Source organism: Solanum dulcamara, chromosome 11 (assembly GCF_947179165.1).
Source record: "Solanum dulcamara chromosome 11, daSolDulc1.2, whole genome shotgun sequence".
In the NCBI taxonomy this organism is placed as follows: domain Eukaryota; kingdom Viridiplantae; phylum Streptophyta; class Magnoliopsida; order Solanales; family Solanaceae; genus Solanum; species Solanum dulcamara.
The window spans coordinates 63,010,463-63,029,762 of NC_077247.1; the positions used below are offsets into that span (position 1 = coordinate 63,010,463).

At 34.1% G+C, this 19,300-nt stretch overlaps 1 protein-coding gene across 2 annotated transcripts; it reads right to left on the bottom strand.

The window, feature by feature from the left end:
* Positions 1–1,266: 1,266 nt before the first annotated feature.
* On the bottom strand, positions 1,267–19,024 carry LOC129873821 (histone-lysine N-methyltransferase, H3 lysine-9 specific SUVH4). Of its 2 annotated transcripts, XM_055949006.1 has the most exons (15): positions 18,436–19,024; positions 18,198–18,263; positions 17,936–17,995; positions 16,072–16,123; positions 12,185–12,297; positions 11,150–11,326; positions 9,463–9,561; positions 8,725–8,823; positions 7,247–7,296; positions 7,085–7,173; positions 4,281–4,440; positions 3,114–3,219; positions 2,834–3,016; positions 2,321–2,551; positions 1,267–1,626 (listed from the first exon to the last, which is right to left on the bottom strand). In XM_055949006.1, the coding sequence occupies exons 1-15, from the start codon at positions 18,844–18,846 to the stop codon at positions 1,513–1,515; spliced, it is 2,010 nt and encodes a 669-aa protein (XP_055804981.1). In that variant the 5' UTR covers positions 18,847–19,024; the 3' UTR covers positions 1,267–1,512. The 2 variants fall into 2 exon arrangements, with proteins under 2 accessions (XP_055804981.1, XP_055804982.1); XM_055949007.1 differs by lacking the exons at positions 1,267–1,626; positions 2,321–2,551 and adding an exon at positions 2,583–2,762 and having other exon boundaries at positions 18,436–19,023.
* Between the last annotated feature and the right edge of the window lie 276 nt (positions 19,025–19,300).

A 19,300-nucleotide genomic window follows, 5' to 3' on the forward strand; every position in this document is an offset into this window, starting at 1 on the left:
ACAAACAATTTGATTTACTTAATCATCAAGTATTGTTTTTTTTATATTTCAGCACAAAAATATGTCGAGCAGTTATTTATATAATAAAATAAATAATAGTAAAATTGTTGTTTTGATTAAGATGACATGAAATTTACTTTTATGATTTTGAATAATGAATAATTTGACCTTGAGAAAAAAATGCTCAATTTTGTAACACGGCTTTAACTTCCACCGAAATAATATAAAATGTCCTAAAATCTATTTTGAATAAGAAAAATTCACTCGCATTAATCAAAACTCAATTAGGCTAGATTAGAGAAAAGTGGCTGATATTAGATAGTTGAACATCCAAATAAATATATAACAATTAACTAAACAACTTAACTAGAGACTGTGATTAAAATTAAATATGAATAAGCTTTCATGTTTTCTAAGTAAGATTAATCAACACAATACTCTCAAGTTTCACTGCATATGTCAAAGACATCTAATGAATTGATGCAATTCGCATTTGCAATACTAATACTCAATTAAAAAGCATAACCACATTATGACTAATAGCCTATTTGGATTGATTTATTTTTAAGCAGATTAAAAACTGCTTATAAGTTAAAAAAAAAAAGTAGGTGCAGGCCAACTTTTTTTTTTAACTTATAAGCTATTTTTAATTTATGAACTGTTTAAAATAAATTCATCCAAATAAACTCAACTATTTATTGGGCTTATTTTAAGCACAAAATAACTTTAAGTTGGCCAACCAAACACTCAAAAAAACCTGAAAACAATTTATAAGCAACTTATAAGCCAATCCAAACAGCCTCTAATCAGTTTCACAACATTTTGTTGATATAACTCACTCTTTGCCCCAATTCATTTATTATTTTCTTTTTCCATGTCCAACTCCAAAGTTTTGTGGAGAGGAAAAATAAAGAAAAAGGAAAAAAAAACATATTTATTAGAATAATTTCCATTTTATCCGCTGGAGGTACAAGAATCCACCATTACTAATTCTGAATACCTGCCCCACTTAGAGGAATAACTATCAACGCATTGATCAGGTGTAACAACTATTAAACTTCATTACCTGCGATGCAAAGACTAATTAGCTAATCCACAGCTATGAACACTAAATTGATGCCACAACTTTAGCACTAAACTGGTTGTTCATGTGTTCAGTCCCAAAACGAACTCAAAAATGCCTTCAGTGCCGTAGTTGATGATATTATTTTGCTAAAACAACGCTTCTCTTCAGATCAGATTAGGGGATGGATAGACAGAATCAAATTGGAACCGAGTCGCAGGATCTTTGTAATATATATTTAACAAAAGCTCGCACATTCACAATGAATGTGAAATCTAATGAACAAGTTCGTTTTCTCATTGGGCAATAGAATATATAACTCTTGAGCCAATTTCCCAACACTGGTAACCACTACGCAGTAGTGCAGGTGATGAGAAATCAGCATATAGAAACCCCCCAAAATGTAATGTGTGCTAAAAATAACACCTACAGAATGGTTATATATCATATCAAAATAAGCGTTTACGACAGTCAGCAGCACCACAGTAGCAAGCCATTTGTTTAACCTTCCCCTCACGATCCATAACACTATCCAGGACATAGCCATAATCATACGTGAGTTCCTACAGGTAAACCATAAACATATCAATGAGCAATTTAATAGTACAAAGGCTGCTTTTCATACTATAGTACTGCTTACTAAGGGATAAATTCTCTGTTTTTTCTTATCCAGCCTCTCCAAGTATCTAGGGTCGGGCTTAATCTAAATCATACGATCAAACCTGACTGCTGTCCAAATACTTGCCAACAAGCACACAGCACCTCAAAAAAGAAAAGAAAAGAGAAACACCTTCCACCTAAACCAGGGAACATATGTCTTCTCTCCTTGAAGTAAGAGACAAAGAAACAATTTTTCTAGCTTGCTGATTGGTCAAAACAGTTTGCTGTAAAACTACAGCTCTCAGTGAGGAGTTTATTAGTTTTGAAGCCATAGCTTCCAGTCAAAGAGAAAAATGAGACAATTCAATAATCTTGATACACAAACATGTTGGAAATTGATTGTGCACATTATTCAACTTCAAGCTATAGTGCAAACTGACAGCATAAATTTTAAGGGGCTTTTGGCAGCATTACTTTAACCTTTAGAAAAGCTGCAGAACATTTTCTCTCTGTTTCCTCTCCAAAAAATCTCTCATGTAACCCTTTAGTCAATCTTTTACACTTCCCGCGATTCTTGATCACGATCTTACCCAAAGTCAACCACGGATATCCAATTAGAAACAAATTGAACACACAGGAGTAAGATTTAGCAGAAACCTGCAGAGGTGGTATGTTGTCAGCTGCCATTAGCACCACTCTTGCCAAACCAATGTCGTGATGGGTGCTTAACACACATTGAACAAATAAATTAGGTTGACAACTATGATTAATAAACCTCGCAACATTGCCAACAGACACTGCATCAATGCAATACTCTGGCCCTCCGTCTGACGTCTTCTCAGAATCGTTCTGCCAGTATCCCGGCAAAGAAACCTCACCCAACCGTCTCTGCAGAAGAACATAAGAAAATGAAGTGAATAAGAAAAAAAAAAAAAAAAGGACCAAAGCCAAATGGGAAAATAGTGCTATTGTCATGATGCCAGATCAAAGGGAAAACTTCAACAGCCAAAAATATCAGAGAGCGCGAAAGTTGGATGATTTCTACACGGCGAAAGTCCAGGGAATATAGTAGTTTTGGAGACACGCCCTTCGGCTAATCCTAGAAGAAATGTACATGACATAAGAGAACAGGAAAAGGAAATCTGAGCAATTAAATATCTGAACACTTGCCTCCCTCCCATCGAGCCCTTTCATTGTTTGCAAGCAATCAATGTCAAAAACATAGTTGTTATCTGCTGCAGGATCAATCTGATCTGTCTTTTTCAAAAGACCAGTGTATTCACAAATGGTTGCACCAGAAGGAATATAATCCCATGATCTCACACCCCAGCCCTTGTTTGGAGTACGAAAAACCTGCTCCCATTGACAAAGAAACAGCCACAGAAATGAATACGCAGGACTCTTCTGCATAGAAGAATCTGAAATCTGATTAATAGACAAGTGAATGCACCTCAAGCCGATATCTCAATCCTTTCTGAGAAGTGCGGTTGACACAGGCAGGTCCACATCCACAATTCGGACCACATTCAAAAACAACAGCCTTTGGCTCAATAAGTCTACAAAGAAAAACAAGCCGAAAATAAAAGGCATGTTGAAAGAATTCCACTGCAAGGCAACTGCAAATATAATATTAATAAGCTCTCATCTTTGCTGTAAAGTACCAGACAAAGCTCAATCAGCACTTGTCACAAATTAAACAAGACTCCTATCATTGCATTATGATATCTCATATAACTACACTGAACTAAAAAGAGAGAAATTGTCTTACAGTTATAACTTATAAGACAAACCAAACAGGTATCAGATAAGGGAAATACATATAGAAGGGAACTTGAAAATTTCTTTGTTCTATTCATCAGAAATATTTAATAGCAGGGACAACAAAATACCTTTATAATAAGCCAGGATCTAAAACACTTCTTGGTTCTAGAGACCAGAAATAATCTATCAAGTCAAAACTAAAACGAAATACTTGTCGTTTAGTGACACGGCTCTCAAGGATAACACCCATTGCCAATGATACATGTGCCTTAGAATCTAGGTGACTGCACTACCTGCTAATTGAGGCTTCTGCAAAGTGGTAAACATGTTTTGCACCTAGCTTCAGGGCTTATAGAACCATAATAATGGTCCGTATAACCTAAATCTCACAAAGAAAAAGAAACATCATGAGAGAAAAGTGAGTTGTAAAAATTTCCAGGTACTCTACTGCCTACAATGAATAACCTGATAAAACCACCTTCCTCATTTCTCAGTTAGTCAACCGAGGACTTATAACACAAATGGGAAAAGGAGCAGCTAAATGTTGTACCCTTGCTAAATCCCCTAGAAATCCCAAGAGAGCTGAAAATATTTATTCTTATTAAAATTAAGAATAGACAAAAAGTGGAAAAGGAGCACTATTATATGTGAAAGAGATGATCAAAATGCAAATATCATAAAGAATTAAACATGTAGCATGAAGGCCTACACAATCGTGCCTCGAGAGTAGGCAATTCAAGTGCAAGTAAACATGTCAGATTAGAAGCACAAATAAATGTTAGAAACCTAGGTAAATGAAATTCATCTATAATTTAAACTAAAATGTTCTGACAAAGGATTGAAATACTGCACTCACCTTCCACCATCTTTATGAACATAGGGAAATTCAGAACCATTGAGTTTAGCGCAAGAACAAACTCTTGGATCAAGACATGAACCACGACAGTTGCATCCTGTGGGAGCTGAAGGGAACTTTATACCTTTGGCGCATATGATATCCCTGCTATAAGTCAAACCTGAATATTGTGAAAAGTTTTAACATCAAAAAGATAGGCACAAATGGATATAAGCAAAACTTCACGGTGGCAAGATGTATACGGGCAAAACTTATTGGTATCTCCACTAACCCGCCCACTTCCATAAGAAATCACATGTTAAACATTCACATGACACTGACAAGAATCAGGGAAAGCTAAATATCAGAATACAAACATATTTAAAGAGTTACTGCAGAAATTGATACAGCTTAAAGGATTCCTGCAGTATGTAAGATGGAGACAGAACAATAAAATATTATACCACACAGTAGTGTATGAAAAAAGTGTAACAGGGATCCTTCATCAAGTATCAAAAACCAATCTGCTGTGATCACAATTCAACTCTCAAAAATACTCAGAACATTAATTATAAAATAACAGCAATGACTCTATCCCAAGCAAGTTGCTGTCAGCTATATAAGAGCCTGTTTAGATTGGCTTATTTTAAGTGCTTTTAAGCTGAAGTAGATTTTAAGCACTTTTGAAGTGTTTGGATAAATTTAAAAAGTGCTTATAAGCATTTGATTTTAAGGTAAAATGTGAAAAATAAGCCAAAAGTCATAAGTTAGGATTTCTAACTTATGGCTTTTGGCTTATAAGTTAAAGGCAAAAGCCAATCCAAACAGGCTCTAAATCCTCTATATATCCATTCTGAGAAATATAATTCATGAAACCTAATCTCTATAATTATATACAAATCCCTAACTGGACTACAAATAAACTTGCCATATTTATAATTTTCAAGTTGGAGTGCATGTAATGCAAGCTCATAACTTGCCACAGATATAGTCAATTTTGGAGCCACAATATGATTTGTTACAATACCTATCACTTGGTCATTTGAGTTGAAGAAACACACCACAAGGCACCCAGATTTAATCTTTTGTCAAATAAAAAGACAGTTAACTTCTTATGCTTTGTTCTTTCCTGAAACACTCAATTCGAAGTAATGTGTATTGCACCTTGATTGACAAATTTAAATTTCATAGATAATAGAATGAGGAGTTCGATCTTTTGCATCTGGTGAAGGCGGAACTATAGTTCCATTAGTTTGAACCACCATTTTCTTTTAGAAAAAGAAGAAGACATTGTTGTTGCTTTTGTGTGAGAATGAGAAGAAAAGATGATATCTTGTAAAGGGAATAGTCCTTTTTTTAAAATGAAAAAGAGGAAGTGAAGGAACTTTTAAGAGTAGGGAGAGAAATTCATAGCAGGAAATTAAACACATTTTTGGAGCAGGAAGAAAGACTTCTAAGAATAGAAATCCAACACTTGGCACTAATGAAAATTCAAAAACATATTTCGTGTAGAAAGTATCAAAGCTGGTCTCCAAAGAGATAGTGGCATCTCAACAATTCCCAGAAAGATGAGCAATGTTGAAATGGAGAGGAGCACCAACTTACAGAGAGGAGATGTGTTAGAAACTGAAGGGAAGATGAACAGAAGAAACTCATTGGCATGTATGGTTTTGACTCGGCACGAAGTTGAGACCGATCACTCAGAATCCTATAGGCATGTCTAAGGGCTCACATATTTGATTAATTGCTTTATTATTCCCTCAAGCATGTACCCTTGTAAGTAATCTCAAAAAGGAAAGGAAGGTAAGCAAGTAATTCTTGAAAGAAAGAAAAACAATTCATAAATGTTTTTATTTCTATGTACACAATTATAGGGATTCTGAAAAACAATTCATAAATGTTTTTATTCCTACGTACACAATTATAGGGATTCTGAACCTTTTCTTCTATAAACAAGGAATGGGTTCTTTCCATATTAATAATTTCCTCTCTTAACAATATTTTTAGAAAAATGTGCATAAAAACCGAGGGATATGAAGGTCTTTTGAGATACTTCCTTCAATGGATTAAGAACTCTAATCATTCAGACAAAATAACATAATAATAAAAAGTTAGGATGATGGGAATGATGTTTTTAAGACAGACCTATCCAGCCGCCTTAAAACAGGCATGTAGGGATGACAATTTTGACCCAATACAGGCAGTGAAAGTTTTAGGAAGGAAGATTGTATTCGTGTAGGAGAAAGACCACGACAGTTTGCGGGAAGGGGGAATATACAACACAATGATTGCTTACCCTCAAATTCAAGTATCTAGAATATATCATAGTTTTAAACGTGGCTTTTCACAAAGTTGAGCCAGTCATCTATATAAATTAGATTATCATGAATGCTCAGAAAATAGACATATAAGTAATTCATCCACCAATATAAAGCTAAGGAAGATATATTTAAAGTTGCATTTTTTATGAAAATATATTTCTAGTCACACATTTTCAGGCTGCCGCCAATATAAAGCTTAAGGAAGATATATTTAAAGTTGCATTTTTGATGAAGATATATTTCAAGTCACATTTTCAGGCTGCTGCATCATTTTTGTCAGTGGAATAAAGTTGCAGATATGTGGTTGAGGCATCTCAACTGCCCTGTTATATCTTCTCTGCTATCTTATCATCAGATCAAGCTAAAAGTTAATAGTACAGACAAGTCCAAATTTTCAATAGCCACAAAATCATTTGGCACATTGACATGAAAGCATTTGCACATGAGGAAGGAAGAATTAAGAAAGCCATCAGAACAGCATAACATCAAGACATAGGTACTTGCCCGTCGGTGCTACCGGTGGATCATCAACTAAATTAGTTGCGGGAATGGGAATATCCTCCAGACCACCAGAAATGTCCTCACACACCAACCTATATACAGAAAAAGTAAGAGTTTGCCTTATTTAATTCTATTCAGATAATTAAACTGTATTATTTTATTTACCCTCGTATTTCAGAAATGGAGTTGGGAATACAGCCTCGAGTAAAATGTACCTGCATATGACAGAAACAAATTAATATGACAAGTTGAAAGTTGATCAATTGAAGGCAAGTGACTGAAGGTGCAACAACAACAACATAACCAATAAAAAATCTTGCAAGTAGGGTCTACGGAGGGTAGAGTGTACACCTTACCCATACCCCATAGAGGTACAGAGGCTATTTACGGAAGACCCTCAGCTCAAGACAGTATGAAAAAGGGCATACAAAGTAAAGAAGACATAGCAAATAACAGAGAAAGCATTACATGGCATTCAGGGAAAAGAAAAAACAATAGAAAAATATTGCAATAACTGAAGCACGAGATACAACAGGTAGTAACAGAAAACGAAGGACAAGCAACTGCAGGAATACTGTTGATACTACTACTATGAAAGGAGAAACAAATATGGTGCAACAAACAAACTACCACCAAGCCTAACCCAAAGGAAAGCGAGCCAATGCTCCACAACCGACTAACTTTCTATGCTAATTTGCGACCTCCATGTCTTCCTACCTAAGGTCATGTTCTTAGTAAGCTGAACATGTATCATGTCCTATCTAAGCATCACTCGCAATACTTCTTCGATCTACCTCTACCTTTCCTTAAGCCCACCAGTGTCAAACTCTCACACCTCCTTGTCCATCAACCTCTCTGGCTACATCTAGTCCACTACATAGGTCACTCCACCTCATCTCGAATATCTTCATTCTTAATCTTATCTCTCATAGTATGCCCACAAATCCTCCTCAACACCCTCATTTCCGTCACTCTCATCTTCTTTACATTAACGTTCTTAACCGGTCAAAACTCCGTCTCATACAACATAGTCGGCTTAACCACCACTACGTAGAACTTAACTTTAAGTTTTGGTGGTACATTCTTGTCGCATGGGACTCCAAAGGCGGCAAGCCTCCATTTCATCCACCCACTCCTATAAAATAGATTTTCCCCCTAATTAGAAGAAAATCACAAGTTTGCAGCATTCCATGAACTTAAAACTATGTGAAAGCTTCAAATTTAGAGGGAACTGTACCTTTAGAAGTGACACAAAGACCATGTAGCTTGAACTTTATACATAACAAACTCAAGAAATACAGGTATCTGGTCATCAGTGAAATTACAAATTTGAATCTACTTTCAAGAAGCAGACATTCGTTGTTTTGCAGTCTCCCAAACTGCCAAGAATAAATAGCTTGAACTTTCTACAAAAAACAAAAAAAAAAAACTCAAGAAATATAGGTATTTGGTCATCAGTGAAATTACAAATTTGAATCTACTTTCAAGAAGCAGAGATTCATTGTTTTGCAGTCTCCCAAACTCCCAAGCAAGAAATCTCAGAGTGCAAAGAAGCCACTTAGTATTCGGGCACAGGAACAAAAACTTAAAATTAAACCATAAAACACCACTGCAAAAGAAGTCCAGCTAGAAAAGAAAGAAACCTGGTTGGTGGTCAACACAGGTTGTCCTTCAATACGCTTTAATCGGAACTTATACACAGTGAATCCAGAAATACCCTTCTCCGCCCAGTAATTTACAATCTGCAGAGAAAACTAAACTACTGTAATGCTTGAATATATCAATGCTTTAACATTTGAACAGCACCCAAAATCTAGCTACCACAATTTAAAAGAAACTAAAATACTTGACTTGCACAAACAACAGAAAGTTGAAAAGTGACATCACTAATTAATCTTTTTACTTCTTTTCAGCAATTCTCCTTTTCACATTGATGGCCATATAGCCCATTTAGAGAAATATCTAATAGATTGGTCAAGACTACATAATCATACATGTTCAGTCAGAATCCACATCTGACCTGACTAAATGGCCCAATATCATGAGATCAAGCACATATAAAGCAATCAAATTCCTAAATCACCCTACATAGACAACCCACACATCCATATGTTGACAGAATGTTTCTTTCATTTTCTCTACTATCTTTGGTTCATGTTGTGTTGCTAGCAAGTAGCAACAGCAGTTTAAGTAGATATTACCTCTAAAATGACCCATTTTAACAGGCCCAAAAAATAGGACAAAGATGGGAAGCTCTGACTAATAAACTGTAAATCAACAAATAGAAATATGCCTCAACTTTAACAAGCACAGTCGGCATTTATATGTTACATAAAGAATTTTTTTGGGGATTCAAAGATGAAGAAAAACATATTGATTACCTTATACAAGCCATCATAGGTATAAACCTTTCCAACGTAACTATTCACACACCGATGTCCACGTGTAACCCTTACAGGTACAGAATGCTCCATACAGTTCTGCAAACAGAGAGCAAGTCATGTAGATTCAACAACTTGACCACTCTTGAGAACTTCAAAATCAGATGAGCATGAGCACCACAATATGTCAAAAACGTATAACTAAACACCTTTTGTTGTGAAGGTCTTTCAGCAGAAAGAAACATAGGAAAGACCCAAAAGAAAACTACCAATCAAATCCATAAAAGTAGGGGTGGGCATAAAAAAGACGGGCCGAGCCGAATTTGGTTCATCGTTTATGATTTTGAAAAGTCCAGTCTTCAGATATAAAGTCCTAATATATAGGTATGACGTTTCAACAGAAATACCGAACCATTATAATTACATTTGCTGCTTTAGATGCTGTATATTAGTTAAGATGCTAATGTCTGTAGCGCTCTTATACAAAAAGTTGGTGAACATTTAAAGTGAAGCCAATTTTTAGATAGAAATTACACCATGTTTTAAGCAGAGAAATAGTCTAATATACCAAGATCATACCAAGGAACTGAACCGATACCGAACAAGAAAAACCGACCCTAACTAACTTTGGTTTGGTATTTGATATATACCATTGAAAAATGAAAAATCAAAGTACTGAATGCCCACCCCTACTAAAAATCTGTAACTTTATCTGCAAAACACCACAGCATGAATGCTATGAACAGATAGAACAATAAGTGTTACTATATAAATCACTTCAACAAAGCATCAATTTGACCAATAGATCAGTATCATATTGTATAAGGAAAGAACATGGTGCATTTAAATGCATGAGTCCAGTTTGCAAAAGAAATAGAAGATTGATGGAATTGACAAAATTAACTACTTTATAGGTAGGGAGAGTTTTTATAGCAGCATTAGGATGTGACAAAATTTACATTTGTAATTGGTCAAACTAGAGAATAAGGAAAAGATGCCTCTTTAGAAATATTTTCGCCAACTCAAGGTGCGAAAGGAAAAACAACTTGAGCTGCTTACTAAAAAATATCAGAACAAGATCACCAAAATCTCACCAGAAAAGTTGCTGCTGAAAAAATATTTCCAAGCTTAATTCAAAAAAAACAATGTACTTCCCTAATTCAAATATATGTTTTCTTTCTCAGTGAAACAACCCAACCAAAAATCTCATCAAATACATAATTTACAATTGAGCATCTTTCTCACTACTTATTCAGGTGTATATCACTTTTCCACTCATCCCCACAATTCTTTGTTGTTAGACAAAAAAAAATTGACAGCAAAGGAAAAGCATTAATCCTGTCCGACAAACAAAAAGGTAGAAGTGCATCAAGCGGTTAATAATTGACTTATTAAAAGAAAGTTGTACTAATAGATTTTGTAACAGAACTCTATCAAGTGACTATCACTGTTAAAGCGAAAGAAATAATAGCAGGGTGACATTTCCTATTTCCCATACTAAACAAGGAAATAGAACGGTATCAAACATTTTAGAGCATCCCAAATGAAAACAGAGTCTCATAAACAGGGAGAAAGGGAGTGTTAGCTAACCTATCACACATCCAAAACAGAAAATAATATATTAAATTCAGAATAAGAAGTGTTAATAAAAAAAAAGTAGTTGCAAAGAAAGAAGAAAAAAGCAAACCTTAAGCCCTAAATTACCCCGTTCCATGACTTGATCCTTTATTTGGCGCTTATTACCAAGAAGATCATTCCCACCTTGACCAGTATAGACTACTTCTTCATAGTTGTCCTGGTCATCTTCATACTGTCCCGATACAACAATGGATACTGCAAGGGGCAAACTGTAGCCTTTGTACTCCTAATGATGTGAAAGGATCATATTATAAAAGGCAACAACCGAAGTCAACAAAACAAAAAGGAAAGAGAGAAAAATCTAGAAGACATTTGGGAAAATATATTGTAATAGAGTAGAGATGAAATGTATAAGCCTCCAGATAAAAGAACTACCTTCTGCAGCTCATGTGGGTGCATTTACAACAAAAGCAATACCCAAAAATACTTCACACATGAGGGTCAATAAGAGTTCAGTATCATTTTATTATCATCAAATGTAGAGCAATGAACTGAATTCCCTGTAACAACTTAAGTCACGAGCAATTAAAAACAATCCAATGCACCAAGAGAAAACTTTACACATCGAAGGGCTATAAGAGTTAATAGTTGATTTTATCATTTTTCCACTGTTGCATCTTGTTGATACTTAGGAAGAATATCTGTAGGATATAGTTCAATGCACTTCACTATGACTGTTCAAAGTAAAGAATAGGAAAATGAACAGTGGAATGTCTAATGAAAAGATTGAGATCTTTAGAATGTCCTAACTGTAAGAATAAACTAGGCCATAACGGAATGTGCACACGAAGGATCAAAGTTTCCCTAACAGCAAACCAGATAATCTGCATCCTTCATGATACAACTTATTTCTCCCTTCAAAGCACAAATAACATCCTCTGAAAATGTTTGTTTCTAGATTACGCCCATAAATGTCGAAAGTAAAAATGGCATTCTCTTGATATTTGGAGGAAATGAGTTAAAAAAAATAACAAGCAAAATAGCATTCACTATGCTAGGTTGAGCAAGGAAGAATATCGTAATTCAAGATTGAAATTCTAATAGCTAGTCAACTGTTTCTCAAACTCAAATGCCAACAATATACCCCTTTTCTCCCTGCAGATTGGCCAACATAATCAATGCCGTTTAGCCAATGGTTATGGAATCCCACAACGACCATCTCAGCACGAGAAAAGAACTGATGACCAACATCAATGCCTGCCACAAGAAACTTAAAGCTAAAATTCTCTTACAGATACAAACACCCAAAACATAATTTAATTGCAGAACATACCATTAAACCATATAGATTGACTGGATTTCAAATGTAAAGGACAAGAACAAACGCTAATGTCGTACAGGCTTACTAGAAGTTAATTGACAGATAAGTTAAAGATATAGAGCCTGTTTGGATGGGCTTAAAAAAAGTAACTTTTATGTATGAAGTACTGAAAGTTATTTTTATAAATAAGCAGTTGAGTGTTTGGATAAAAGTGCTTATGCCAAAGAAATGAGGAAAATGATGTGAATTTTAGGGTTAAAAGAATAAAAAGGGTAGTTTAGAAATTTAGCTAAAATATTAAGGATATAAAAGTAATTTCCATGGTCAAAGAAAATAGCTTTAAGCACTTGGAAAAAAAAAGTTGGAATCCTAACCTTTCATTTTTGGCTGACTTTAAGAACTTTATGGTTTAAAGTTTAGCATTAGGCAAACACTACAATAAGCTAAAGAGGGCTTATAAGTTGGTTTGACCAACTTATAAGCCCATTCAAACGGGCTCATAATCTCTAGATGTGTTCTATTAGAAACCTGTTGGTCCAATTCACCAGCATCAAAGTTTTCATCTTCTAGAGCCAAAGTATGCCATATGAATACATTTGGTCAAAATTCCACCATTTATTTTGTTTGAAACTCAGATAGTTAAAATTTCTATTGCATTTCATGCAAAAGAAAAAGGTTACATGCTGCGTCAAAAAATCTTTAAATCACATTATCAAACTAAAAAATTCCCTCTTTGTATTCACAAACAGGTTTTGACTCAATCGCACGAAATTATATTTGTTTAATACATGTAGTTGTAACATGTTAGGACCATGAAATCTGAGGGCATCTCCAACCCACTCTTTATTTTACTCTTCAAATATAAAGAATTGAGTATTTGGAGATAACCAACTCCAACCCAATTCTCTATATTACTCTAATCTTTTTGTCTCTCCTCAATATTATATTATTATTTCTATTTCATTTTTATTTTCTTATTTCATAATATATATCCTTTCTTTCTTTTTTCCAAATAATCACCATATTTAATTTTCACGTAATATAAAATTTATTTTTTTTCAAATTCTTAATATTTAATATAAAATTAATTTTTTATTTTAAATTTCTAAATAATATAAATTGCAAGCAAATATTAAATAATATACATATTAATGGACAATTTAAATAAAAGTGATATCATTAATGAAATACAATTACGTAAATGTTACATAAATACTCAACTTTCAATTTTGAAAACATCAAGTTAGTAATTTTGATTTATAATTTTTCACAATGTTATATCATGTTCGGCATAATCCAATCATATCGAATAATATATTTGAAATATTTGACGAAAAATAAAAATAATATATCTGAAATATTTGACGAAAATTAAAGTGACAAAATTTTTTAAAAAAAAATTAAAAATATTATTATTCTAGAATGATAGTAGTATATATTAAATAATATATTTTTTAAATGTTGTATTACATTAAAAAAGAATTACGAATATTAGAGATTAATGGCATTATATGGTTAATCATATGTTAATTACAAATAGTGTATAATAGAAAGTAGAAATGTAATATAATAATGAAAAACATTCAAAAAGTGAAATAGAAAGTGTGAATAATAGTTCTCAACTCTCTATATTTGGAGTGTAGAGAGTAAAACAGAGGGTGGTTGGAGTGCCCATTCTCTATTTTACTCTCCAAATATAAAGAATAGAGAGTAAAATAGAGGTGGGTTGGAGATGGTCTGAGAGAGAGATGGAAAGAAAAATTTAAAATTTTTCTTTTGATATGGTAAACATCATGACTTTAAAACACCTAAGTCAGGAACGCAATATAGTAGTAATTACAAAAACATATGTAAACAAAATAAATAGAAGATAACAGTGACAAATTTACTAAGTCAACACCTATCTTGACTTTCAACAAGCTCCCTTAAACTCAAGTTGTTCAAATTCAAGGTAAAGTATTTTGAGTTATCAAATAAAAATTGAAATCAGTTTTAAGTGCAAAGAGGTTAACAGATTGATCATGTGCCACTGATGACTATATATAGAACAATATTTACTTTATAAAAATAAACACAATAGTGTGGTTGCTGTCGGAACAGTGACATGTCAGACAAATTGCTAATTTGAACAGTGGGTATGTAGCTGAACAGTAACATGACGCTAAACAGAAAGTAGAGCATTGTTGTATACAATAAATACCAACTAGTTAATGGAAAATGTGTCAACAGACAGCCAAATGCGCCGACGTGACACAAACTGACCATAGCATGTGTTTGCCGAACAACGGTTATTTACTGACCAGAAAGACTAAAAAAGTGGTCAAACAAGATGAAAAACAGAGTTGCATCTAAGCAGAGACAAAAAACACTAAGTGATTCTTAACATATGTCCTAGCCTTGGTGGATAGAGTTACCTAGTACCTATTGTTGGTGGGAGGTGGCAGGTATTCCCTGAAACTAGTCAAGGTGCACAAAAGTTGGCCCGGATACCACGGTTATCAAAAAAAATGAAAAAGGGGAAAGAGGCATTACCATCATGATAATCACCCAAAATAAACACAGTTACATCGGCTTACAGGCTTAGTTACCAAGAGAAAAACAAAGTTGCCATTAGAACAATCGCCAAAAAATATTAGTGATGAGCCAATTCAAAAAAAAAATAATGATGCTGCAGAAACAATCACCAAAAAAATAAAAGACTTGGGAAAACTATGAGAAGAAGAACAAAATTTAAGCAAAAGGCCAATCATTGTTAGAAAAAATTACTTAAGTTTCTACTGATATCTTAAGAGCCTTTTAATACATGTGAAAATCTGAGTGGGAGAAGGGGAAACTAAGAGAACTAATTGTGTGTGGGTATACCAAGAGAGATAGAATTAAAAATGAGAACATTTGAGACAAGGTGGGGATGACATCGGTGTAGGACAAGATGTAGGAAGTGAGGTTGAAATGGATTGTGCATGTGATGAGAAGATGCACGGATGCTCTAGTGCGAAGGTGTGAGAGGTTGGTTATGTATGGATTTAGAAGAGATAGAGGTAGATCAAAGAAATATTAGGAGCGGTGATTAGATAGGACATGACAAAGTTGCAGCTTACTGAAAACATAACCTTAGATAGGGAGGTGTGGAGGATGCAAATTAGGGTAGAAGATTAGTATGTAGGAGTGAGTCCCTACTAGTAGGTAAAAGTGTTTTGTCTTGTGCCCTTACTAGCAGTCGTAGTTTTACTTTTGTAGTTTCTTGTTATTCGATTTATGTGACTATTTATTATTTCATGTAGTTTGCTTATAGTAGTATTTTGTTATAGTAATGGTATGTTATTGTCTGTTGTTTTTGTTACTATATATTGTCTATTGTACTTCTATTATCTCTTTTCCAAGTCTGTCGTTGTCATGAGCCAGGGATCTATTGAAAACAGTCTCTCTACATCACCTCTAAGATAGAGGTAAATTATGTGCACACTATTCTTCCCAAAACCCACTGTGTGGGACTACACTAGGTATGTTGTTGTTGTTGTGGTTGTTGTAATATCTTATGATATGGGTACCTAACATTCAAATAGAAAGTAAGCTTATAGAAGCAAGAAGTGGTTTTCCTAAGAAAAGCAAGTGGGGTTTATATAATTCACAATCATACACAAATACCCATCATTTGATAAATCAATCATATCACGAAACGTATAATTGCATCACAAGAGTAGACAATCAACCTGGAATGGAGCCAATTCTCTCACGATTCAAAACCTCCTTTTCTGATATCATCTGCAAGCTTTTCTCATTTAAGAATCCATAGAAAGAAAGTCGATTTACATAACAAAGACTCAAACTTTGTACAAACTACCAACAGGTAAGGCAAATAGAATACAAGTTTTTGCACAATGTAAAATTAAATCACCTCAATACTACGAACAATGAAAAGATCATTGGTAGCAGTAAAGCTACGTGATGGAAGTTGTATATATGCTTCCATAGATTCAATCATGGTTGACAATTATAGTTTTTATACCTGTTTATTTCTTTTTATTTCCTTTTATGAATAAAGTGGTTTCAAGTCATTGATCTTAATTAAAAAAAAGCATCCATTATCCAACTTTTTGTTGCAAGATTTCCTTTTTAGTCCAATTCAAAATGATTGACAAGGTTTTAGTTTTAAGGGTTGTTTGGTAGAGTGTATTAGCAAAATTAATGCATGCATTAATTAGGTGTATTAGTAGTACCTTGTTTGGTACACTTTTTCATGTTATGTACAACTAATGCTTGCATTAGTTATATACTCTATTGTGTATTAAGGTGTGTATTACTAATACCATGGATTTCTAGGAATTAGTAATGCAAGAAGATTTAATGCATGCATTAACATAATTAAAAACCCAATTACCCCTCAAAATCCTTTTGACACCTTTTTCACCATAATTGTTGAGGATATTTTTGTAAATAAATATTTTTATGCAATGCATGCTATTTTTAATACAAAAAACTAAACAATGCATAAAAAATATTCTATCTATAATTAATACAAGCATTACATATGCAAACATTTTTAATACACTCTATTTAACATTACTTTTATGCACTCTACCAAACGACCCCTTACTATTGTTCTCATTATTTTTCTACTCTTCCTAGTCAAATTTGCCCTCAAGACCACTACAAAAGCATACATGGGTGCTAAATATCTTCATTTCTTTAACAGAAATCAAGGTCAGACAAATTTAAAGATAGGCTAAGAATATCAATCAATAAAAAAGATAGGCTAAAATTACATCTCTTGCATTATAATATTAAAAAAACTGATCAGGAGAGAAATGAGTACTGACTGCCAAGATCTATAATACCTATTACTAGTTATGTGGATAGGCATTATAAGTTTCAATATTAAAAAAGTTGGATCTAATCCATGCAATTTTGGAGAATCATGTAGCATTTGCCAATCTCTCAAGTTTTTCATCATTTTAACTTGGTACACAATCAGACTGACATAAAATAAAGAAAAGGAGAACTAGGAACCATTCAATTATAAATGGCTTGGAAGACCTAATACTAGAGCATACAAAAGGCTCCATTATATATGTCTCTAAGATTACTGCAGAAGTTCAAGAGTCTTGAACAGACTCAATATAAATTTCAAGGCACTAGTTCAAACTTTAACAGCATGAACAGTACACCTTCACACTTCAAAAGTTACATGCAACCAATTTTGTAACCATCAAACTGAAGTTTGTAGTTTAAGTGATATATCTACTTGGATTCTTGTCCTAAATAAAAGTCACCCTATTGTATTTGATCTATCATGCTAATAAATCCGAAGGAGTGGCAGTCAACGTCAGGGGATTGATTTGATAAAATAATTAAAAGTGACATAGTTAGGCCCTTCCCCATCTATCAGTAGATACCAATAGTATTGTAGATCACCAAATTGTCACAAAAAAGGTCAGAGTTATTGGTGAATCTCAACATTATCTTGGTCTAGCTCTAGCACACAAGTACATGGATCTGGCCAAAAGCATTCAAGTTGGTATCACATGTTATAGGAGTATTAACACAACCAATATGGACTTATGAAGAAATACATGCCTTAGAGATAGCCTTTAGATCAGGACGCTTGGAACCGCGTTTACCATCATCTTCGGCTTCCTGCACATATGTGTTACCAACCTAAAGACATTAAGGGCTACCAAGTTTGCATAGCTTACATAAATCAAAATAACCAATAAAAGGCCAAACCACTAAAACAAACTTGGGCATAAAGAGAGAATAAAATAATACTGAAATTGGAAGTTGATATGTTTCATGGTTCTAACTACCAAATGTACTTTTGTAGGAGGGGAGGGCTGACCTTTGATTTTGTATTTTTCTTTGTTTTTTGATCTGCTTGGGCTCTTCCACATCTTATCTCCTCTTCCTAAACACGGTCAACAAGATGAGAGAAAATCATTACTATCATATACACGCACGACAAAGATATGGTTTAAAATTGAACCTTATCTTGTCTTATGAAATGTCAACATTGAACGAAACTGGAAATTATCATCACAGGGTGAAGGAAAAAAAATGAAATGTTGAATTGAGGAAACCTGAACGAAATGGAGATAATGCTTGTTAAATCTCCGTATAGTCTCTGTCACCCTGGCATGCGAACTTTTCTCATTCCCATTCCCACTGAGCTGGGGACTCAGGGGGACTTCGAGAACAGGGTGATCGGTGCAGTCATTTGGTGCAGCAACATTGGTTACTGTGACGTCATTGTTATCAACAGTATTGACTGTGACGTCATTATCGGCAGCTTGTGATGGAGTAATCCCCTTGCTCTTCTTATAAACCTTTGTTTTCTTCTCAAGAGCTGGGTCGTCAATGGAGCGGCACCGTGCTTTCTGACGCTGAGCTTCCTGCTCACTCTTCAAATTTTTGATTCTAGCACTGCAACGTCTCGGGACCATCGCTTCATTATTGGGATCGGAAAGCTCGGCAACGCATGGAACCACCATCTTTGAATGGAAAAAGAAGCTCAACTTTCTTTAGAATTTATAGGGTTTTCGTACAAGCTGGGAGAGACTGATACACCAAATTAGGAAAGTGAAGATAAGAGAGTGAAAGTTGAAATTAGCGAAGCGAGGCGGGCTTCAAAAATCACCTTTTTTCCCTCGATACTCGTGAGACGTTTCATTTTCCCGCCCAACATTTTCTTTTCCTTAGTGCAAATGCCAATTTGGGAACTCTCTACCTATTTTCTAACTAGATCAAAAATGTCTTTAAATTATTAGAAATAAATAAAAAATATTATTAATTTATAGTTTGTTCAAATATATTTTTGTCGTTAATATTTTAGTTCAAAATTATTCTTGTCATTAATAGTTTGGTCCAAAAATATCTCTATTGTTACTAAATGATCAAAAATGTCCTTTTTCAAAAAAAAATCTTTTTTAAACACATCTTGTTTTG